The 26070-nt window shown below is 36.7% G+C and overlaps 1 protein-coding gene across 2 annotated transcripts in view; it reads right to left on the bottom strand.

Annotated features, from left to right (window-relative positions):
• RB1 (RB transcriptional corepressor 1) overlaps positions 1-26070 on the bottom strand; it is a 196740-nt gene that overhangs the window by 137989 nt on the left and 32681 nt on the right. For both annotated transcript variants that reach the window (XM_066380876.1, XM_066380873.1), the window contains exons 3-4: positions 10742-10857; positions 5468-5587 (exon numbers count right to left, since the gene is read on the bottom strand). In XM_066380876.1, coding sequence (XP_066236973.1) covers positions 5468-5587; positions 10742-10857 — 236 coding nt within the window. The remainder of the gene's footprint in view (positions 1-5467; positions 5588-10741; positions 10858-26070) is intronic.

The raw sequence follows: 26070 nt of genomic DNA, 5'->3' as shown, positions 1-26070 counted from the left end.
ATACTCTCAACTACTTTAAAAGGCATATAACTCAAATGTCTATTAACTGATGAAAGGATAAAATGTGGTGTAGTTAAACATGGTATATTATTCCATAATAACAATAATGAAATATTGAAACATGATACAACATGGATGAACCATGAAAACATGCTAAATGAAAGAAGCCAGTCACAAAAAACATGTATATCAAAATTTATATAGAGCCCTGGCCAGTGGCACAGTGGATATAGTATCATCTTGGAGCACCAAGGTCACTGGCTCAAGCTCAGGGTCTCCAGCCCAATCCCGGAATCACTGATCTTGAGATCACCATCTCAGTCCCAAGGGAGTTGACCTGACCCCAAGGTCAATGGTTCAAGCCCAAATCAGGGCTCAATCCCAAGGGCACTGGCTCAACACTAAGGTCGTTAGTTTGAACCCGGGTCAGGACACATATGAGAAGCAAAGCAATGGCGGCACAACTAAGTGGAAGAAGTTAATGCTTCTCTCCCTCTCCCTCTCTCTCTCTCTTCTCCTTCTCTCTCAAAAAAATAAATTTATATAGATAAAACTATTTTAATAAAAGACAGGCAGTAATCAAGAAGGAGTTGGGTTTGTTGGGGTTTTTTTGTATTTTTCTGAAGTTAGAAATGGAAAAGCAGTCAGACTCCTGCACATGCCTGACCAGGATCTACCCGGCATGTCCACCAGGGAGCGATGCTCCACCCATCTGGGGTATTGCTCCATTGGGGCCAGAGACATTCTAGAGTCTGAGGCGGAGGCCATGAAGCCGTCCTCAGAGCCCGGGCCAACTTTGCTCCTATGGAGCCTTGGCTGCAGCAGGAGAAGAGAGAGACAGAGAGGAAGGAGAGGGGAAAGGGTGGAGAAGCAGATGGGCGCTTCTCCTGTGTGCCCTGGCCGGGAATTGAACCCGGGACTTCCACATGCTGGGCCAATGCTCTACCACTGAGCCAACCGGCCAGAAGAAATTTTTTAATTATAAAAAATGTTTCATGTCAAATGAATTGTTTTTATCATTTTGTAAATTAATGTAACTCAGAATAAAATTCTATACAGTGAAGATAATTACATTCAGTATAAATGTGTACTGTTGAATATGGTAGTCACAAGCACCTATGAATACTGAAACTCTGAAATGTGGCTGGTTGAAATAAAGTTGTGCTATAAACATAAATTATACACTGAAGTATTCAAAATACTTAGTAAGAGAAAAAAAAGCAAAATATCTCATTAATAACTTTTATACTGGCTTCATGTTTTCTTAATGAAATATAATTCACATAAAATTCACCACTTTAAAGCATATAAATTCAAGTTTTCAGTATATTCACTTTTTAAGGCAATCATCACCATTATCTAATTCCAGAATATTTCTATCACCTCAGAAAGAAATTCCATACGTAAGAGCAGTTACTCCCCATTCCCTTCACTTCCCATTCCCTGGCAATCACTAATCTCCTTTGTCTCTATGGATATGCCTATCTAGACATTTCATCTAATGGAATATGTGACCTTCTGTGTCTAATTTCTTTTACTTGGGTTAATATTTTCAAGGTCCATTCATGTTACAGCATAACAGCATTTTGTTCTTTTTTTATATCACATTGTTTATCCATTCATCAATAGATGGACATTTGGGTTGTTTTCACTTTTTGGCTAGTGTAAATAATGCTATGAATCTTTGTGCACAAATTTTTGTGTAAATGATACATGTTAAAATTAGATATTATGGGATATATGGTTTAAATAAAATGTTAAAATTTATTGCACTTGTTTCCTTTATTTTTGTCATGTAACCACTAGAATATTTTAAATGCATGGCTTGGCCCAGGCTAAACAGCTTGATTGGTTAGAGCATCAAACCCAAAGAACAGAGGTAAAACCAATAAAATAAACATTAAAGAATTTTTAAATAAAATACATGGGTTGCATTATATTTCTATGGGACAGCACCAATATATCTAATAGGAGCTTTAAAAACTGTTTATAAAGCAGTATGTTCTAGGAGGCAAGATAACCAGTAAGATTATTTTAGTTAACTCATATAATTACCACAAAAGGAAAGTATTAGCTATATTTTAAAGATTGAAATTGAGGTCTAGAGAAGTTAAGTATCTTTCCCTAGCACACACAGAAAAGGAAAAATTTAATATTCATACCTAGATCTGTTTAGCTTTTCAAAAGTTACCATAATCATTACAGCATGCTGCCATATATGCACATATAGTGTATCCTGAAATAAATAGGCTTTGGTATCACAGTTAACCTTCCCAAACACTTCAGAAGAAAGCACAAATAAAAATTTTAAACCCTGCCAATACACTTCAAGGCCAGTAAACACTAAATTATCTTACGTCAATAAAAATTCTAATCCCTTTTATTAAGACTTGAATGACCTTATAAGCCAAAGATGACTGTGTTCCTCCCTAGCTTAAACTCATTCAATGACTTTCCATCACCTGCAGGGCAAAGTCTAATTCACTTTCAATCTAATTCCTTCCTACCTGTCAGCCAATAGCAATATCAAAACACATCAAGCTACCGCTTTGGTTTTGTACAAATACTAATCACTCTGCCTAGAATTATGTCTATCTAAAAATAACCTGGTGATTACTTCTGGAACTGGATTTTGAGGTACGTCTTTACAGAATAGATATTTTTAAATACTGGCTTAGAGAGTTTTTGCTTAATTTTTTAATAGGTAACACATATGTAATTTATTTACACAAAGCTTCAAGTCAACATTTTGGTACACTGCTTTCTAGTCATTTCATTCAACGCATTAGTGTCTAGGTTTTTCTCCTACAATTATATAGAGTATACCCTGCTTTATTTATTTAACATTGAAAGAATTTTTCCATAATGTTATTACTCCTCAAATTTTAACTTCTTTATTATATGTGGCTAAACTGTCTGTCGCCGATAGCTTATTGGTTGCTTGCGTAACTGTACTAGCCAATGGGGTGAAGTTGCCATGGCATTCAAATAGTCCCGCCTTCTGGCATGCCACCTCACAAATTGAGGTTAAAGATTGGAGCAATTATTATGCTGTTAAGAAATCTTAACACCAGAAGGGGTCTTTGCAATGGTACAAGACTAGAGGTTCTCCAATTGAAAAATAATGTCATAATAGCTAAGTCTTTGGCTCCTCTAAAGGTGAAATACATGTCATTCCAAGAATTGATTTGGCTCCATCTCAAACAGGGTTGCTGTTTCAACTGAGATGTAGACAATTTCCTGTAAAACTTGCCTTTGCTATGACCATCAATAAGTCTCAGGGCCAAACGCTTAAGCGTGTTGGCATTTTTTTACCTGAGCCTGCATTTGCACACGGTCAACTTTATGTTGCCTGTTCAAGAGTTCGTGAAAGAACAGATGTAAAATTAAAAATAACTGATGGTCCTCTGCAAGGCGAGCTTAAAAATGATGGAAAGATCTACACAAGAAATGTTCTGTACAAAGAGATCTTTGACATGTGAATGAACATTTTATTATTTAAATCACCTTTATTTATTGAGCTAGCGGTGGCTCTTAAGAAATGTACCGCCAGTGGTTTCCTTCATTGCACTCTACTTTAAGCAATTAAGCAAGTAGGAGGGGGAAATGCCATGGGGCAGTGAGCAAAGGGGCGTCCTCGCCGCCTGCCCTGGGTAATTCAGTTTGAATTAGCAGACACCTTTGCACAAATCATTTTAATTACAATTTATAATACCTAGAACAGCGGTCATTTCGTATGACTGCCGGGCTTTCTAGTTTATTTATAATGTTTAATAACTAGATTATATTTATAAAATTTTATTGTTTATTTCAGTAGTGCATATATGCTGTTTCTAATTTTTCAGTGGTATAAATAATTTTATGATAAAAATCTCTAAAGCATTTTTGTATTTAGTATATTCTTAGGATAAGCTCCAAGATATGAAATAAAGTTTATAAACAAATTTAAGGAGCAGAAAAGTAGTAATAAAGTCCCTGTTAGGTTAAAAAAAAAGGCAAGACAAAAATTATATATACAATACAATCTACTCTATGTAAAACAATGTTCAAAAAAGGAAATACTGATTATCTCCAGGGTTAAAGGTCTGAGTTATTTGCCCTGACCAGCTGGGTTAGTAGTAGAGCATCAGCCTGGTGTGTGGAAATCCTAGGTTTGATTCCTGGTCAGGGCCACAGGAGAACAGGATGACTGTTTCTCCACCCCTCCTCTATCTCTCTCTCTCTTCCCCTCCCACAGCCATGGCTCAAACAGTTTAAGCAAAGTTGGCCCCGGGTGCTGAGGATGGCTCCATGGCCTCAGCCTCAGGCGCTGAAGTGGCTCAGATGCCTAGTAACAGAGCTGTGGCCCAGCTGGGCAGAGTATCATCGCCTGGTAGGGGCTTGCCAGGTAGATCCCAGCTGGGGCGCATGTGGGAGCCTGTCTCTGCCTCCCTGCCCGTCATTTAATTAAAAAAAAAAAGGTCTGAGTCATTCATATTTCATTCAAATTTTCTTATTTATGCCATTCTGTGTTTTCCACATATTCTACAATTCACATTCCTTATGCAAATTCCTTAATTCATTTTTTAATAATTAAAAATATTTTTAATATTTTCCCTTTTTTCCTGTACAAAGAGCTTCTACCTTACACAAGAAATACAAAGAAGAAAATGATGATTAATCCTACCATATTACAATAAAAAACTAGAGCAAGAAAAACCCTTTCAAAAAATCCTAGGCTAATCTTCGAGCTTTCTTTCCACTTTCCTCTTCTCCATCACACGCTGAAGTTTGACTGACATACCAACCAAAAAGAAAAGGAAAAACAGAAACATCTCTGGGTATTTAAGGACATGCCTCTTTTTCCCTTCTCCCTTTACAATTGCTTATTTGGCTAAAACTTTAACTTTCATATTCTATCTCCCAAATGAACACAGTAACAACAAGCATAGGCCAAATTAAAGGCTGTTGTACTAGGTAGGAATGGGGACTTGGATGAAAAGTATATTAAAATTTTAATTCAAGTTTATCTGAGTTTCATCATTCTCCCAGTTGAACAGTAAGTAATGAAACATCTCCTAAACCACTACTGGGTAATACTATCATGACTTGATACATATATCTTTCAATGACAATATGGCTTCTCTTTCTAAATCGAATAACACCATTAGGAAGGAGATTAAATTTAGGTCATTCTTCCATTTAGGACTAGAAGTCTACTGTCAAAGAAGGCTAAAGTGGAAACTAAGCTTAAGACAAAGGGAAATATGAAAAGATAGGAAAACAATTTTAGAGGAACAATCAATCAGAATGCATATAATTAGATAAAAAAGCTAAGAATTAATAAGAAACTAACAACAAAGGGGATAAGTCTAAGGGGTAATACCTAATAATTTTACTAAATATGTAATAGTTCCAAGATGAAATCTAATCACGAACAATGACATAAAAAATCAGGGTCGCAATCCTAACAAAATTTTTACTTTACCTTTCTAATTTGCTGTAGAGCACACGCAACACATCATACTTCTTCCATAGTCTTGACATAGCATTATCAACTTTGGTACTGGTATCAAATCCTTTTAGTAAGTCAGAGAATTTAGAGACACTACAAAGGAAAGAATAGAAAAAAGTGAATCAAAATTTTAAAAATTCATTTTATTTCATTTTCAAAGGGCAAACATTTCAATTCAATAGATTATAAGTTCTACACCAAATCACTAATATATCTTTTGGAAGGAATTACTTCTTTTTATTTCCCTGGAATTTGAAAAGGAAAAAAATCCACTAGTCTTCAACATACTCTCCTATATCTAAGTACCTATGTCTACATCATTTATCATCAAGAAAATAAAAAAAGTATGAGAGCCATATACATATATATTTATTTCTATATCTATCTATATGGTTGGGTTGTTTTTTTTTTAAGTGAGAGGCAGGGAGGCAGAGAGACACACTTCCATATGTACCTGGACTGGGATCCACTCAGCAAGCCCACTATAGGGTGATGCTCTGGCCACTGCTCTGTTGCTCAGCAACTGAGCTATTTTAGTGCCTGAAGCAGGCCATGGAGCCATCATCAGTGCCTGGGGCCAATTTGCTTGAACCATTCAAGCCATGGTTGCAGGAGAGGGGAAGGGGAGAGAAAGGGAGGAAGGGAGGGAGGGAGAAAGGGAGGGAGGGAGGAAGGGAGGGAGGGAGGGAGGGAAGGAGGGAGGGAGTAGAAGTGGGGGGAAAGATGAAGAAGCAGATGGTCATTTCTCCTGTGTGCCCTGACCAGTAATAGAACCTGAGACTTCCACACGTGGGACTGTTGTTCTACCACTGAGCCAACTGGCCAGGGCCCTATCTATATGGTTTTTAAAACCATAAATTCACATTAATTTCTCTAATTCCAAGATAAAACCAATAGGTTCATCCAGAGTTTTGGGGTTTTTTTTCCGTGTTTATAACTCTTCTTTGATAGTCACTTATTTATCACTGGGATCCATTTATCTTTAATTTATTGACACAGTCTGCCTGTATGCAACCTCCTTCCATCTCCAAAGCTCTACCCACTCCCCCACATGGGCACTGTCCTCTCCTGTTGGGACTGACTTTTCATCCTGGACTTCCCCCCAGGACAGTCACCAAATCCATACATAGGCTGTCCAGCAACCAAGGAGTTATAGGTTTCATTCCAAAAAAAACAGGCTGGACCACTCAGACAGTTATCTGAAGAACTGAAAAAATAAAATCTTCAGCTATCAGCAAAGAGCACAAAACCCAAAAGAAGATTATTAAAAGCTCCTTTGAGATAGAAGAGATTAAGGCAGCCACGACAAGTTCCATGGAAAAGCAAATAAAAGAAAGTTGAAATGATAAGGAATAGATGATCAGACTGCTACTTAGAAGAGAATAAATGTGCAGATACATCCAGGAAAAAAGAAAACTTTAGAATGGCATTTACTCAAGAACCATTTGCTCAGCTCTAGTTTTATGTGATATATGGTATTACCTATCCATGTAACACCATCAAAACTGTGAATTGTTACTACAAAGTCTTATTTTCTAGGGTTAACTTACATGACTGTCTACTCCTTCTGTAACCCTCCTCAGAAGGGAAACAGAGAAGAAGGGTAGGCAGCAGGCAGGCTGGCATAAAAAGCCATAAATAAAACACACTGATTTGTAACTAACTACATATTCTAGATAAATGCTTCATACTGATCTGTGAATTGTTATCAGTCCACAATTAAATAAGTACCGAAATTGAGAGTAAACATTTTATAGCAATTTGACACTAATTTTATACCTGCTGAAGCGTACAATAAAAGGTTTGGTCCTATATCTAGTATGATTTTTTTATTTATTTTTTCATTTTGATTTATATTACTTTTTTTAAAAAAATTATCAATCTATGACATATTGGAAATAAAAATAATGAATTCTTCACAAGAGTACCAGAATTTAAGAAGCAATGGCTCAGGTAACACTCCTGAATAGTTATCAGAACACTGAAAGATGCCCAAAAAAAAGTATACCAAATATATTACTATACTGCCCACAAATATTAGGGGATATTTCAAAATGAATATGAAACAATAAAATATCCCAATTTTTGTGAACAGTATATATTTATTATTTATGAAGTACCCAATTTATAAATCAGAGTTGCTCTGTGAATACTCAAAAAAAATTTAGGAAAAGCTTTGCCAGGAAAATTCTTTTATTTTATAGATAAAAGATGTAGTAGCCTTTCTCTGTCATATTTATTTAATAACCTATGACTTGTTATATGACACTGTATTGCAATCATCTCTTCATGTCCCCCAGTAGATTGAGTTTCTTGAGGCCAGAAACTATTTTTCACCTCTAAAGCATTAAAACTTAGCACAGTATCACAGTGCCTAATAGTTGTTTAGGTTTTCTTTCTTTCCTTTTTTTTCCTGGTGGGGGGACAGCAGGCATAGTGGGAGAGGGATACAGAAGAAAAAGAGCCTGACCAGGGAGTGGCGCAGTGGATAGAGCTTCAGACTAGGATGCAGAGGACCCAGGTTTGAAACCCGGAGGTTAGCAGCTTGAGCGTTGGGTCATTGGGCTTGAGCACAAGCTCACCAGCTTGAGTGCAGGGTCACTGGCTTGAGAGTGGGATCATAAACATGACCCCATGGTCGTTGGTCACTGGTTCAAGCCCAAAGGTTGCTGGCTTGAAGCCCTAGGTCGCTGGCTTGAGCCCAAGGTTGCTGGCTTGAGCAAAGGGTCACTCGCTGTGCTGGAGTCCACCGCAACCCCCATCAAGGCACATATAAGAAAGCAATCAATGAACAACAACTAAGGTACCCCAACGAAGAATTGATACTTCTCATCTCTTTCCCTTCCTGTCTATCTGTCCCTATCTGCCCCTCTCTCTCTCTGACTCTCTGTCAAAAAAAAAAAAAAAAAGAAAAGGAAAGAAAATGAGATCAAGCCCCATCAGTGACTAAGACATTACAGGTTTGACTATATTTACTTCCTTATTCATTGTAAGTTATTTAATTCTCATAATTTTCTGAAGTAGCTAATAATTTTCACTTCACAGATGAGGAACTTGAGACTAATGGGTGAGCAATCTGCTCCAAGTCATATAGCTTATAAAACAACCGAGCCCAGCCTGACTGGTGGTGGTGCATTGAATAGAGTGCTGACCTGGGACACTGGGAACCCAGGTTCAAAACCCCAAGGTTGCCAACTTCAGCATAGGATCAACATGATCCTGTGGTCGCTGGCTTGAGCCCAAGGTCACTGGCTCGAAACCTAAGGTCTCTGGCTTGAGCAAGGGGTCACTGGCTCAGCTGGAGCACCCCAGTTAAGGCATGTATGAGAAGCAACCAATGAACAACTAAGGTGCTGCAACTACCAGCTGATGCTTTTCATCTCTCTATTCCTGCTAAAAAAAAAAAACCCAAAAAAATTAAATTAAAAAGTAAAACTTAGATTCAAACCCAGTTTATCTTAACTCAAACATCCATATTCTTTCCAATCTTCTGAAGCCAATAAAACATTTGGTGAATGAATAAATTATTTACTTATATATTTAGATTACTTATCAGCTACATAGAAACTACAGGCAGTCTCGGGGTTATGAACAAGATAGATTCTATAGGTTTGAAAATGTTTAAGTATTCAGATGCATGAAAGGTAAAAACAAATATTATGTTAAGACAAACATATGCTTAATAAGTAACTGTCCCTGTTCCAAGTTACATACAAATTCAACTTAAGACATAACCCAGGAACTGCCTATACTTTGATATAGTGATTTTATTTAATAAAGTTAAACTGTGAAAACTCTAAGAGGTAAACCAATTCTAAATTCAGTAAGTCGGCAATTTTTAACCTTTTTCACCTCATGGCACATGTAAACTAATTCTGTGACACACAGAAAACATATTTTTACCATTCTGACAAAAAAAGGTATAATTTTGATTCATTCACACTGGATGGCTATTATTGTATCAGCTTTTGTTATTTTTTATTTGACAATCTAAGGGAAGAGAGGTCAGTGCCCTTGACTAAACAGTCAGGTACTGCTTATTTTAAAAATTCTTGCAGCACACCTGTTGAAAATCATTACAACAGGTTAAATATGAATACACAAAGCCTATGCTTCCACATTTTATATAAAAGTAGTAAGAAAAAAGTATTATCATGCAAAAAAATACATAAAATGCAACAATTTAAAGTACTGTATCTCATTTAAATAAAACACCAATTATATTTCATTCTAGAGGGATTTATCCAAGAAGAAATATACACTATTGTGTTTTTGGTAAAATTATTTACTGTTACATGTCATAAATATGCTGCAAATGAAATGATTGGAAGTTTCAGAAGGCTTTTCAAGATAAAGTTCATGAGTTATTAGAAACAAATTAGTTAACTCTTCTTAAAAGGTTTATAAGCTCAACAAGCACTAAGTAATTATTGGGGGCCTGACTAGGTGGTGGTGCAGTGAATAGAGCGTCGACCTGGGACACTGATGACCCTGGTTCAAAACCCTGAAGTCTGAAGTCATCAGCTTAAGCCCAGGCTCACCAGCTTGATCATGGGGTTGTCAGCTTGAGCATGGGATTATAGACATAAGCTCACGGTTTTTGGCTTGAGGTGAAGGTCACTGGCTTGAGCAAGGGGTCACTGGCTCAGCTGGAGCCCCAAGGCATGTATGAGAAGGAATCAATGTACAATTAAAGTGACTCAACTACAAGTTGATGTATCTAATTCTCTCTCCCTTTCTCTCTCTCTCTCTCTCTCTCTCTCTCTCTCTCTCTCTCTCTCGTGCACTAAAAAATAAATAATTATTGGGACATAAATATTCAACTGAATATAGTCTCAAAAATATATATAACATTTATATTAAACAATCTTAAACTTTAAGAAATCTTAACTAAATTCTTTTAAAATAACTCATGCTACTTTTATAGAGGTTTTAATACATAATAAGGCTACTTTATAAATCCTTGTTTTTTCTGTCCATATTAGCAAGAGCTACAATTACAAAAGTTTAAAGATAGTGACAGACATGATGAACATCTCCCCAGGACACAAACTGGTTCATTTTTAAGAAAGTACAGCATAAATACACTTTCATTAAGGGCTTCATGATATTTCATTAGTTGACCTAAGTCCTTTATGTTTCATTTAATTTTAACACTTCACACTAATTCCCTAATGTTTAATAAGAGAAAAATCCAGATGTAATTTTCTTTAATGGTTGAGGTGATACTGATGTAAAATTTTTTACCTGATTTCTATGTTTTCCTGTAGCTCAGTAAAAGTAAATGGCATCTCATCTAGGTCAACTGCTGCAATAAAGATACAGATGCCCCATAGCTCCTTTTTCTTCTGAACATAACTTTCCTAAAAAACAAAGAAAAAATTCAAATATTTCATTAAGTCATTCACACATTGAATACTGTTAAAATTGTGTTATATGTAATTTTTTTATTCAGCATAACAATACTGTTTAAATCCTTATGATGACATATATAAGAGCATTTAATTCTGCACTAATAACAAACACTTTAATTTTTTATTATAAGGCAAAATACTAGAGACACCAAAAAGTTAAATTACAAGTTATTGTGGAAAATTAAGAGGTCAATCAGTTCTTTAAAGTACATATTTTTACTTTTCAATAACCCAGTATCGCCAGACTGGTAGTGGCACAGTGGACAGACCATGGACCTGGGACACTGAAGTCCCAGGTTCAAAACCCTAGGGTCACCCATTTGAGCACAGGCTCATCCAGATTGAGCGCAGGCTCGTTGGGTTGAGCATGGGATCATAGATGATCCCATGGTCACTGGCTTGAGCCCAGAGGTAGCTGGCTTGAGCAAGGGGTTACTGGCTCAACTTGAGCCCCCCAGTCAAGGCACATATGAGAAGCAGTCAATGAACAACTAAAAGTGATGAAACTACAAAGCTAATGTTTCTTATATCTCTCTCACTAAAAAAAAAAAAAGATTTTTTAATTTTAAAAACCAGATTTTATTTGAACATACCAAAAACAATTTAATACAGTCATCTGATATGATAAATGCCTAAATGAAAAATATCAGTATAAACACTATCATTATCTTCACACAGGTGTCTTTACATCTTCTAATTTGTTTTCTTTTATATTTTCTAAAATTTGAGATCTCTATTAATTTTGCAAGAAATATTCATCATGTAACTACCAGAGGTTTGACGTTGAGTGGAACTGGAAACAAAATCAAATTCATTGTCTGCCTGGAACTTATACTCTATTATCAATATTTACATTAAGAAGATGGATTTCAGTGTCAAATATTCAACAGTTTGAATACATACTCTAGGAGTATAATTGTGGGTGACTTGCTTAAATCTAATCAAACCTCAGTTTCTACTAAAATGGGGATGTACATAGTGTCTAACCATAGAGTTATTATGAAAAGTAACAGTGAGGATGCTCTTAAGTAATCAGTATGGTACCTGATATTGTACCCACTGATTCAAAGTTAACTGTCATTAGCAACATTAGGTATTTTCAGTGAATCTAGCAATCCACTCATTCCACTATATCAAATCTGTCTCAACACTACCAACTATCTGACCCTCTAACTTTCTCCTAATTCTAAACAGGCATCCTTAAAAATATTGAAATTCTATAGTTTTGTTTTTTAAGAAAAATGGTTTTTTGACCCTTAGCCACTGGCAACCACTGATCTGATTTCAATTCCTTTTCCAGGATGTCATACAAATGGAATTAAATGGTCTGTAGCTTTTTTGTCTGGCTTCTTCACCCAGAATAATGCCTCTAAGGACTCATCCATATTGTTGTGTTAAAGTGAATAAATTAGCATTTATTCACTTTAACTGCCAACTAACACTCCATTGTATAAATATATTACAATTTGTTTATCCATTCCAACAGCTGAATACACTGTTATAAATGAGTCTACTAAGCCTAAATGGCTTGCTACAGGTCTTTAAGTAGATGTATGTTTGCATTTCTGGGCAAATACCTAGTTGGGAAATAGCTAAATTGTGTTAAATGTGAGTTTCAGTTTATAAAAATCTGACAAATAATTTTCCAATGCCCACCAGCAAAAATGAGAGTACCTAGCTGCTTCACATCCTCACCAGCACTTGATTTTTGTTTTTTAGCTATTCTAATAGGTGTGTAGTGGTACATTTTACTAAGGACCAATGACCTTGAGTGCTTTTTCAAATCTTACTTAAATACATTATCTCTTCTTTGATAAAGAGATATGAATAATCTTTTGTCAATTTCCTATTCAGTTTGTCTTATTAAATTATAAGTTATTGGCCCTGGCCGGTTGGCTCAGCGGTAGAGCTTCGGCCTGGCGTGCGGGGGACCCCGGTTCCATTCCCTGCCAGGGCACATAGGAGAAGTGCCCATTTGCTTCTTCACCCCCCACCCCCTCCTTCCTCTCTGTCTCTCTCTTCCCCTCCCGCAGCCAAGGCTCCATTGGAGCAAAGATGGCCCCGGCGCTGGGGATGGCTCCTTGGCCTCTGCCCCAGGCGCTAGAGTGGCTCTGGTCGTGATAGAGCGACGCCCCGGAGGGGCAAAGCATCGCCCCCTGGTGGGCAGAGCTTCGCCCCTGGTGGGCGTGCCGGGTGGATCCCGGTCGGGCGCATGCGGGAGTCTGACTGTCTCTCCCCATTTCTGGCTTCAGGGGAAAAAAAAAAAAGAAATTATAAGTTATTAATATATTCTAGACTCAAATCCTTTAATATATGTATCTTACAAAAATTTTCAGTCTGTGGCTTATCTTTTCATTTTCTTAAGACATTTCAAAGTATGTAAATTTTAAATTTTGATTAAGCTTGATTTATTCATTTTTTTCAAGGATCATGCTTTCAGTGGTATTATCTATGAGATCTCTGTATAACCTAAGGTCACAAAAATTTTCTCCTATGTCATTTGTACAAGTTGAGGTCTATGATTCATTTGAATTAATGTTTTCTTTTTTTTTTTTTTTTTTTGTATTCTTCCGAAGCTGGAAATGGGGAGAGACAGTCAGACAGACTCCCGCATGCGCCCGACCGGGATCCACCCGGCACGCCCACCAGGGGCAACGCTCTGCCCACCAGGTGGCGATGCTCTGCCCCTCCGGGGAGTCGCTTTGCCGCGACCAGAGCCACTCCAGCGCCTGGGGCAGAGGCCAAGGAGCCATCCCCAGCGCCCAGGCCATCTTTGCTCCAATGGAGCCTTGGCTGCGGGAGGGGAAGAGAGAGACAGAGAGGAAGGAGGGGGAGGGGGTGGAGAAGCAGATGGGCGCTTCTCCTATGTGCCCTGGCCGGGAATCGAACCCGGGTCCCCTGCACACCAGGCCGACGCTCTACCGCTGAGCCAACCGGCCAGGGCCATTTGAGTTAATTTTTATAAATGGTGCAAGGCAGAAATTGAAGTTCTTTTTTTTTTTTTTTTGCTTATATATATTCAATTACTCCAGCATCATTTGCTGAAAGGAATATCCTTCCTTCATTGAATTACTTTTGCACCTCTGTGTGCAAAGACTTACTACACACGTGTAAATACTATTTCTGTATTCTCTGTTTTGTTCCATTGACCTACTTTGTCTTTCTTTCACCTAGAATATAGCTTTATACATTTTTTTAGTTCAACTTACTCAAAATTTTTCAATCTAAAAAGGTCATCTGATTCACTTCTCATTGTTCAGATTAATAAAGAATAGAAAGCTTATTGTTCCATTTCTTTAAAATAATTCAGTATTACATTTCTCAGTGATATTCCTAACATTTTCACTCCTGAAATCTTTCATCTCATTACCCAACCAAGAGTTCTATACTCAACTACTATATATTCTATTTTTTTATTTTAAGAGCACATTAAAAAAATCACAATACCTAAAGCCTCAACATTCTTTTCCATATCAAATAATTTCTAATTACATATACCCCAGTCTTCCTCAAAATGTCTCTACATCTTCAACCTAAGTTCCTCTTCTCTTCTGACTTTGACAATGGACAGTCTCCTCCACACGCAAGTGAACAACTCTAATTCTCCCTACCTCCCACTTTGGTTCACATTGCCTCTTATCTCCTTTAAGATCTAGTTTACTAATTCCTTCCTGTCTTTTACAATTTCTCTTAGGAAGAACAGTTTCCTTCCCAAATTTCTTCCCTTCAGTCACAAATAAGCTTATATTACCTTTAAAAAAATAACCTATTCTCTATCCCTGGACATTATCAAGCTACTGTCCTCACTACACATACAAACCTTTCATGATTCTCACAATTCATACACACACTCACTACTCTCACAGCACACATATATTGCACCCACTGAACACATACTCTCACTGTACACGCATTATTCTACTGAGGCTATTCTCTCAGCCTTCAAAGATCTCTGTTGCTCATAGGAAAGAAAGAAGTAATATTATCACTATTTACAGATGACATGATACTATACAGAGAAAACCAAAAAAATGTACAAAAAATATTAACAGAGTAAAAGAAGTCAGTAAAGTAGAAGAATATAAAATTAATATTCAGAAATCTGTCACATTACTATATATGAATAATTAACATCATAAGGAGAAGTGAAAAATGCAATCCCAATTACAATTACATCAAAAAGAATAAAATACCTAGGACTGAACAACCAAGGAAGTGGAAGACCTATACTCTGAAAACTGTAAGACAGTGAAGAAAGAAACCGAAGAAGATACAAATAAATGAACGTGTATGCCATATTCATGGATTGGAAGGATTAATATTGTTAAAATGTCCATACTAACCAAAATAATTTATGGATTAAATGAAATTACAATGTAATTACACAATGCAATTACAGTTCAATGCAAAATACAATATCATTCTTCTCAGAACTAGAACTAATCTTAAACTTATATGGCACCACAAGACCCCAAATAACAAAAGCAATTTTGAAAAAGAACAAAAAATTTGGAGGTATCACATTCCCTGACCTCAAACTATACTACAAACCTATAATAATCAAAACAATATGTTACTGGCACAAAACAAGGCACATAGATCAAACAAGGCACAAATATAAAGCCAGAAATCTTTGTTTATACAGTCAACTAATCTATGACAAAGGAGGCAAAAATACACACTGGAGTAACAACAGTCTCTTCAAAAAATGATGTTAGGAAAACTGGATAGATACATGCAAAAAGAAAAAGAAAAAGAAAGAAACTGGATCACTTCCTCTTACATCATATGCCAAAATAAACTCAAAATGGGTTAAAGACTTAAACGTAAGGCCTAAAATCATAAAACTCCTATAAAAAACTATTTGACATCAGTTTGAGTAATATCTTTTTGGATATGTCCCCTTGAGCAAGGGAAACAAAAGCAAACATAAACAAATAGAACTATATCAAACTAAAAAGTTTCTGCACAATGCAGAAAACCTTCAATAAAATAAAAAGACAACCTAATGAATGGGAGAATATATGTGCAAATGGTATTTCCAATAAGGGGTTGATATTCAAAATACATAGGAAAGAATACAACTAAGTAATAAAAAAAAAATCTAATAAAAAAATGGGCAGAGAACATAAAAATTTCTCAATACAAAACAGATGGTCAGCAGACATATGAAAAAATGTTCAACATCACTAATCATCAGGGGAATGTAAATCAAAACCACAGTGAGATACCAAGATGCCACCTCACACCAGTCAGAATGGTTATTATCAATAAATCAACAAGTAATGTGTGCTGACAAGGACGTGAAAAAAAGAGAACCCTCGTGTACTTTTGCACCATTGCACATCAGGATAGCCCTTATAGAAAACCGTATAAAGATTCCTCAAAAAACTAAAAATAGAGATAACATATGACCCAACAACTCCACTTCTGGTTATTTATCCAAAGAAAACAAAAACACTAATTTGAGAAGATAAATGCACCCCTGTGTACACTGCAACATTATTTACTATAGTCAAGATACAGAAGCAATCTAGGTGATCATCAATATAATAGTGGATAAAGAAGATGGGGTATACACATGCACACACACACACACACCCACACACACACAATGGAATATTACACAGCAACAAAAAAAGAACAAAATCTTGACATTTTCAACAACATGGATGGATTTAGAGGGTATTATGCTAAGAGAAGTTAAGACAGAGGGACAAATACCATATGGTTTCACTTATATGTGAAGTAAAAAAAAACAACAAAAAAAAACTTAGAAACAGAATAAAAGGGATGGTTGAAAGGAGAAGATGGGAACAATGAGTGAAAAAAGGAAGGAAAATAGAGCCAATAATATTGTGATAACTTTAAGGGTGACAGATGATTACTAGAATTAGTGGTGCAATCACATTTTAAGTTATAAAAATGTCAAATCTGAACACTGAAAACTAATATAACCAATATACGATTGTATACCAAATACATTTAATTTTTAAAGTGCTTTTTAAAAATCTGTCTAAGTTAAATGACCTTTTTTGGTTTCATCCACAAAGATTTCTATGTAGTATCTGACACTCTTACAGTAAACTTTTTTCCTTTGATTTTAAAATATTGTAACATCCTCATTCTCTTTCCTTTCCCTCACAACTTTTTTAGTGTTTCCTAACTCCAAGGACTTGTTTCCACCATCTTCTCTTTTCCTTAGTAGTCTCATCCACTTCCATAGCATCCCCATCACTTCGGTATAGATGATTCATATAGCTCATCCTGCTTTCCAGCCAGCCCCTATTAGTCTCTCAAGATCCAGGCCTTATTTTCCAATGGCAATTTAAAATCTAAAATCTGTAACTGATGTGTTTTCTTGAAAATTTACATCAGAATTATGAAGAGGGCTCAAAACAGCACCATAAAAAATTCTTCTTACTCAGCCAAAAGAATTACCAAAAACAAATAGTGAAACATAGAAGAGAGATTCCAAAATGGCAGCAGAGTAAGCAGACATACAAACTGCCACCTCACAGGATCACACTGGATTACAAATTAATTTAAGAAAATCACCATGCAAAACCAACTTTGGACTAAAAGAACAGGACTCGAAAACCAAGAAGCAGAGAAGAAACCACACCAAACCTGGTAAAAGTGCAGGGACATGGTGGGGGCTCCCCCGCTCCCAGAAGCAAGGGGCAGCTGAGGGTCCAGAGGGTTTCTCATTGCGGGGAGAGAGACCCTGAGAGGTGGGGGTCCTCAGTCCCAGGACAGAAGCCTCAGCCTAGAAACCCAGAGACTGGAAGAGACAGCCTGACAGCACTGAGTGGGGATAAGAGCGGTATTTGTCTGTGGGAAGGGCTGGTGAAGAAGTTGCATCCTTAAAGGGCCAGCACAGAAAATATCACTCACTGCCACTTACCTGGGACTCCAGGGGTGAGGAGGGCTGATAGGACTGGTCTTACATGAGGCGAGTGGGGAGATCAAGGCACAGGGACACAAACAGTAACAGGGAGAAGAATACCTGAGCTGAGTTATTCTCCAATAATGAGGCTGTCATAGCTGGGGGGAGGGTCACTACCTCTGTCCAGCACAAGCCAAGCGTAAAGCCAATTGACCCACCTCCCAAAAGCTATCCAGCTCCACTCAGCGTAAAAGGCCATTCAAAAAAAGGAAGTGAAGGGGAGGGGAATGACTCAGGTTTCCGGGGAGACCTGAGTAACACCTCCCCTTTCTGATAGAGAATGCACACCGCCCCCAGAGAGTAATTGAGCAAACCACACCTTCTGATTCTCAGAGGTCACACCCACCATTCCTGGATAGAGATTCAACTGGGGTCAAAGAGCAAGATATGCCCACTACACCCATCCTAAACACAGAAGTTCCCTGCTGGGCTCAGCTAACAAACAGTAGGGAAATTAAGACTTTTAAGCAGTTCAACATATTAAGGAGAATTAAAATCTGAGCAATCAACAGAGGCTAAGGGATAAAGCACTGGAGGAGAGGCCGCATTCCATATACCAACCTCAGATCCACAACTGCAACAAGTTTGCAAACCGCACACAGAAAAAAATGGGAAGACAGAGAAATGTAATCCATATGAGTCAACAAGAGAAATCCACAGAAAAATAACTGAATGAGATGGAAGTAACCAAATTACTGGATGCAGAGTTTAAAATAATGATTGTTAGGATGCTTAAGGATCTCAGAGCTACAATGGATGGACTTAATGAGCACCTCAATAAAGAAATTGCAAGTATCAAAAAGGACACAAATCATAAAAAAGAATCAATCAAATTACAATATCAGAAATGAAGATTACACTAGAAAGAATCAACAGTAGGCTGGATGAAGCAGAGGATTAAATCAGCAAATTAGAGGACAAGATAAATAAAACCACAGAAACAGAGCAGCAAAAAAAAAAAAAGGCTCAAAAAGTCTGAGAAAACTATAAGAGAACTCTATGACAATATGAAGAGAAATAACATCTGCATCACAGGGGTTCCTGAAGGAGAAGGGATAGAGAACCTGTTTAAAGAAATTATAGCTGAAAACTTTCCTAAATTGATGAAGAAAAAAGTCACAAAAGTTCAAGAACACAAAGAGTCCCAATAAAGAAAAACCCAGCCCTGGCTGGTTGGCTCAGTGGTAGAGCGTCGGCCTGGCGTGCGGAAGTCCCGGGTTCAATTCCCAGCCAGGGCACACAGGAGAGGCGCCCATCTGCTTCTCCACCCCTCCCCCTCTCCTTCCTCTCTGTCTCTCTCTTCCCCTCCCGCAGCCGAGGCTCCATTGGAGCAAAAGATGGCCTGGGCGCTGGGGATGGCTCCTTGGCCTCTGCCCCAGGTGCTAGAGTGGCTCTGGTCACAACAGAGAGACACCCTGGATGGGCAGAGCATCGCCCCCTGGTGGGTGTGCTGGGAGGATCCCGGTTGGGCGCATGCGGGAGTCTGTCTGACTGCCTCCCCGTTTCCAGCTTCAGAAAAATAAAAAATTAAAAAACCCAATGAGGCCTACATCCAGACACATCATAATAAAAACAATAAAATTAAGAGATAAAGAAAAAATAAAAAAGCAATAAGAGAAAAGAAGTCAATTACCTACAGAGGAGCCCCTATAAGGATGACATCCAACTTTTCAACAGAAATACTTGAGGCCAGAAGGAAATGGCAAGTAGTACAAAACAAGAGCCTACAACCAAGACTTCTTTATCCAGAAAGATTATCGTTTAAAATTGAAGGAGAAATAAAAAGCTTCCCAGACAAAAAAAAAACCAAAAACTTAAGGAATTCATTACAACCAAACCAGTACTGCAGAAAATGTTAAGAGGCTTGCTGTAAAAAGAGCAAAGAAAAAAAGAAATTGAGAAAAAGAGGATTATAGATTTAAAGAATAAAATGGCAATAAAAAAACCTCAAATCAAAAATAACCTTAAATGGAACCCTCATACACTGTTGGTGGGAATGTAAAGTAGTACAACCATTATGGAAGAAAGTGTGGTGGTTCCTCAGAAAACTGAAAATAGAACTATCTTATGACCCAGCAATCCCTCTACTGGGTATATACCCCCAAAACTCAGAAACATTGATACATAAAGACACATGCAGCCCCATGTTCATTGCAGCATTGTTCACAGTGGCCAGGACATGGAAACAACCAAAAAGCCTGTCAATAGATGACTGGATAAAGAAGATGTGGCAAATATACACTATGGAATACTACTCAGCCATAAGAAATGATGACATCGGATCATTTACAGCAAAATGGTGGGATCTTGATAACATGATACGAAGTGAAATAAGTAAATGAGAAAAAACCAGAAACTGATTATTCCATACGTAGGTGGGACATAAAAGTGAAACTAAGAGACATTGATAAGAGTGTGGTGGTTACAGGGGGAGGGGGGGAAAGGGGGAGGGGGAGGGGCACAAAGAAAACTAGATAGAAGGTGACAGAGGACAATCTGACTTTGGGTGATGGGTATGCAACATAATTGAACGACAAGATAACCTGGACTTGTTATCTTTGAATATATGTATCCTGATTTATTGATGTCGCCCCATTAAAAAAATAAAATTATTTTAAAAAAATAAATAAATAACCTTAAATGTAAGTGGATTAAATGCTCCAATCTAAAGACATAGGGTAGTAGCTCCATGGATAAGAAAACAGGACCCATATATATGCTGTCTACAAGAGACCCACCTCAGAACAAATACTCATAGACTGAGAGTAAAGGGATGGAAAAAAATATTTCAAACAGAAAGAAAAAAAAAAGCTGGAGTAGCAATACTAATACCTGACAAAATAAATTTTAAAACAAAGGTTAGAGTAAGAGATAAAGAAAGTCACTACATAATGATAAAGGGAACATTACAACAGGAAGATATAACTATTATAAATATATATGCACCTATAAAGGAGCACCTAAATATATAAAACAGATGTTGATGGACAAAAAGGGCAAGATCAACATCAATACTAAAACAGTAGGGGATTTTAATACCCCACTAACATCAATGGATAGAACCTCCAGACAGAAAATTAACAAAAAAACAGTGGTCTTAAATGACACACTAGATCAACAGAATTTAACAGATAACTTCAGAACCTTTAACTCCAAAGCAGTAGAATATATATTATTTTCAAGTCCTCACGGTACAATCTCTAGAATAGACCACATGTTAGCACACAAAACAAGTCTTAATAAATTTAAGAAGACTGAAATAATATCAAGCACCTTCTCTGATCACAACAGCATAAAACTAGAAATCAACTACAATAGAAAAACTGAAAAACATTCAAACACTTGGAAACTAAATAGCATGCTATTAAATAATGAATGGGTTAACAATGAGATCAAGGAAGAAATCAAAAACTTCCTTGAAACAAATGAAAATGAACATACAACAACTCAATATTTAAGGGACACAGCAAAAGCAGTCCTGAGAGGGAAGTTCATAGCATTACAGGTATACCATAAGAAGAAAAAGCTCAAATTAACAACTTAACCCTGCACCTAAAAGAACTAGAAAAAGAACAGCAAGTAAAGCCCAGAGGAAGTAGAAGGAAGGAAATAATAAAGATCAGAGAAGAAATAAATGATATAGAGGCAAAAAAAAAAAAAAAAAATACAGAAGATCAATAAAACCAAGAGCTGGTTCTTCAAAAGGTAAACAAAATTGATGAACCTTTAACTAGACTCACCAAGAAAAAAAGAGGGCTCAAATAAATAAAATTAGAAAGGAGAGTGGAGAAGTAACAACTGACACAGCAGAAATTTAAAGGATTATAAGAAAATAATAGGAAGAACTGTATACCGAAAATCGGACAACCTAGACGAAATATATAGATAAATTCCTTGAAAAATATAATCATGCAAAAATTAATCTGGGCCCTGGCCAGTTGGCTCAGAGGTAGAGCATCGGCCAGGTGTGTGGAAGTCCTGGGTTCAATTCTTGGTCAGGACACACAAGAGAAGTGCCCATCTGCTTCTCCTTCCTCTCTATCTCTCTCTTCCCCTCCCACAGACAAGGCTGAAGCAGAGTTGTCCTGGGTGCTGAGGATGGCTCCATGGCCTCCGCCTCAGGCACCAGAATGGCTCTGGCCTCAACGAAGCAGCGCCCCAGATGGGCAGAACATCACCCTCTGCTGGGCATTCCAAGTGGATCCTGGTCAGGCACATGCAGGAGTCTGTCTGACTATCTCCCAGCTTCTAGTTTCAGAAAAATACAAAAAAGAAAATCAATCTGGAAGAATCAGGAAACCTAAACAGACTGATTACAACATAAGAGATTGAAACAGTTATCAAAAAACTCCCAAGAAACAAGTCCTGGGCCTGATGGCTTCACAGGTGAATTTATTAAATATTCAAAGGAGAACTAACTCCTATCCTTCTCAAGCTATTTCCAAAAATTCAAGAAGAGGGAAAACTTCCAAACTCCTTTTATGAGGCGAACATAATCCTCATTCCAAAATGAGGCAAAGACACTACAAAGAAAGAAAATTATAGGCCAATATCCCTGATGAACATAGATGCTAAAATTCTCAACAAAATATTAGCAAACCAGATCCAGCAATATATGAAAAAACTCATACATCATGATCAAGTGGGATTTACTCTAGGGAGGCAAGGCTGGTTCAATATTTGCAAATCAATAAATGTGACTCATCACATAAACAAAAGGAAGAATAAAAACCATATGATAATATCAATAGATGGAGAAAAAGCATTTGATAGAATCCAGCAGCCATTTATGTTCAAAACTCTCAGCAAAGTGGGATTACAGGGAACATACCTCAACATGATAAAGGATATCAATGACAAAGCCACAGCCAACATCATACTCAATGGGCAAAAATTAAAAGCAATCCCCTTAAGATCAGGAATAAGGCAGGGGTGCCCCCTTTTACCACTCTTATTCAACATAGTTCTGGAAGTCCTAGCTACAGCAATCAGGCAAGAAAAAGAAATAAAAGGCATCCAAATTGGAAAAGAAGAAGTAAAACTATCATTATTTGCTGATGACCCGATACTGTACATAGAAAACCCCAAAGTATCAGTCAAAATACTACTGGACCTGATAAACGAATTCAGCAAGGTGGCAGGACATAAAATCAATATTCAGAAATCAGTGGCATTTATATACACCAACAATGAACTGTCTGAAAGACAAATTAAGGAAACAATCTCCTTCACTATTGCAACCAAAAAAATAAAGTACCTAGGAGTAAATTTAACCAAGGAGGTTAAAGACCTGTACTTGGAAAATTATAAAACATTGATAAAAGAAATCAAGGAAGATACAAACAAGTGGAAGCATATACTGTGTTCATGGATAGAAAGAATAAATATCATTAAAATGTCTATACTACCCAAAACAATATATAAATTCAATGCAATTGCTATTAAAATACCAATGTCATACTTCAAAGATATAGAACAAATATTCCAAAAATTTATATGGAACCAAAAAAGAACATGAATAGCCTCAGCAATCTTGAAAACGAATATTAAGCAGGGGGTATCATACTTCCTGATATCAAGTTATACTACAAGGCCATTGTACTCAAAACAGCTTGGTACTGGCATAAGAATAGGCATGCAGATCAATGGAACAAAACAGAGAACCCAAAAATAAACCCACACCTTTATGGACAATTGATATTTGACAAAGGAGGTAAGAGCATACAATGGAGTCAAGACAGCCTCTTTAACAAATGGTGCTGGTAATACTGGACAAATACATGCAAAAAAGTAAAACTAGACCACCAACTTACACCATTCACAAAAATAAACTCAAAATAGATAAAAGACTTAAATGTAAGTTGTGAAACCATGATCATCTTGGAAGAAAACATAGGCAGTAAGCTCTCCGACATCTCTCGCAGCAATATATTTGCTGATTTAACTCCACGGGCAAGTGAAATAAAGGCCAGGATGATCAAATGGGACTATATCAAACTAAAAAGCTTTTGCACAGCAAAAGACAATATGAACAAAATAAAAAGACAACCCACACAATGGGAGAACATATTCACCAACACGTCTGATAAGGGGTTAATAACAAAAATCTATAAAGAACTTGTAAAACTCAACGCCAGGAAAGTGAACAATCCAATCAAAAGTTGGGCAAAAGAACTAAATAGACACTTCTCCAAAGAGGAAATACAGATGGCCAATGAGCATATGAAAAAATGTTCAACATCACTAATCATTAGAAAAGTGCAAATTAAAACCACCTCACACCTGTCAGAATGGCGCTCATTAACAAAACAACACATAACAAGTGCTGGTGAGGGTGTGGAGAAAATGGAACCCTCCTGCACTGCTGGTGGGAATGCAGACTATTGCAGCCTCTGTGGAAAACAATGTGGAGATTCCTTAAAAAATTAAAAATCAAACTGCTTTTGACCCAGCTATCACAATTCTAGGAATATATCCTAAGAATAACAAATCACTGATTCAAAAGAAAAAATGCACCCCCATGTTTATTGCAGCATTGTTTACAATAGCCAAGATCTGGAAACAGCCCAAGTGTCCATCAGTAGAGGAGTGGATTAAACAGCTTTGGTACATATACACAATGGAATACTACACAGCCGTGAAAAAGAAAATCTTGCCCTTTGCAACAACATGGATGGACCTGGAGTCTATTGCTAAGCTAAATAAGCCAGGCAGAGAAAGAAAAATATCATATGATCTCACTCATTGTTCAGAAATCCAATGAACAATGTGAACTGAGGAACCGAAGAGAGGCAGAGAAAGGCTTAAAGAGTCCAGAGGGAAAATGGTCCGAGGGAAAGGGAATCAGAGGAGGGGATCAAAGAAAGGAAAGACATTAGTGAAAGTATATACACATAACACAAAGAGATAAAGGGCAAGATAGTAAATCATGGAAGGAAGGGGGGGGAAATGTGATGGGGGAGGGGCAAAGGGGGTACCAAGGAGAACAGGGGGGGGGGGAGGGAGATATATTCGGGGGAACACTTGTAACTATGTAAACACAACAAATTAAAATCAATTTAAAAAACCATGGAGGGCAAAATATGGGCAAACAGCAAGAAAAAGGATCTTCAAAATTAAAAAGTACTTTCCAACAAACATATTTGGAAAATGCTAAAATTCAGAATAGTGTCAATGTAGGACACTGTTAATATTCATTAAGATCTTTAAGAATACAGTTTTATATATAAGCATTTATCCAATAAAAACTGGAGAGCTGAGTCCATATTTAGATGAATAGATATTCAAAGAACTATTTCTAATGTAAAAACAGGGAAATAGCCTTAAAACAAAATAGTTACATTTTGATAGAGCTATATTATGGTATAATTTTAAACAATTAAAAGATTATAAAAACATGGAAAAATATCCAAGATATGAGAAGAGAAAAAGACACCAGAAGACAAAATTCTGTTTGTTTTATTCCAGTTTTATAAAAAAATAAATAAATAAAAAGGGAAGGCAAATATATATCAAAATGTTAATATTAAATCTAGGTGGTAGAATTACAAATGATTTTTATTTTCTTCATTAATCCTAGATTCATTTTCCCAGTTAACTATTAATTATAAAATAGGGGAGAAAGTAGTCAATTTTTAAGTCTACATTTATTTTTTTTAAAGCAAGAGAGAAAAATCAAGACTACCAAGAAAAACATCATAAAAATAATTAAGCTTTAATTAGATATGTTAGTTTAAATAAAAGTCTACAATTAATATTTGAAGAGGCTATTTACGAAGCTATCATTTAGTTTATTTAGTTCACTTGACTTATCCTAAGGATAACCCCTAATTAGTGAAGACTTGTACTTACTTTTTTATAACACACTAACTTATAAAAGAGCACCACCAAGTGGTAACATAAACCATTTTGGAAATATCAGAAAAATTGGCATCAGAAAATCAGGTTACCTTGCTATTCATGCTATCCTAAGTTAACTTGCTTGAATTTAACTTAAAATTTTAAAAGTTAAAAATACTATTGTCTCAAATCTTCACATTTTAAAATATTTTCTACCACCAAGATAAAAATAAGCCATAAGAAATAGCTCTCATTCTCAGGGTCAAAAGAATACATCCTTACACTTGATTCATGAGATAGTAATGCATGATTAGCAATAAGGGTCCAAGTTAAATATATTACAGGAATGTATTAGAGGAATATAAAAGATAAAA

Source organism: Saccopteryx leptura, chromosome 4 (assembly GCF_036850995.1).
Source record: "Saccopteryx leptura isolate mSacLep1 chromosome 4, mSacLep1_pri_phased_curated, whole genome shotgun sequence".
NCBI classification, from domain to species: domain Eukaryota; kingdom Metazoa; phylum Chordata; class Mammalia; order Chiroptera; family Emballonuridae; genus Saccopteryx; species Saccopteryx leptura.
Note: the sequence above shows the minus strand (reverse complement) of the source record. Positions and strands in the feature narration are given on the sequence as shown.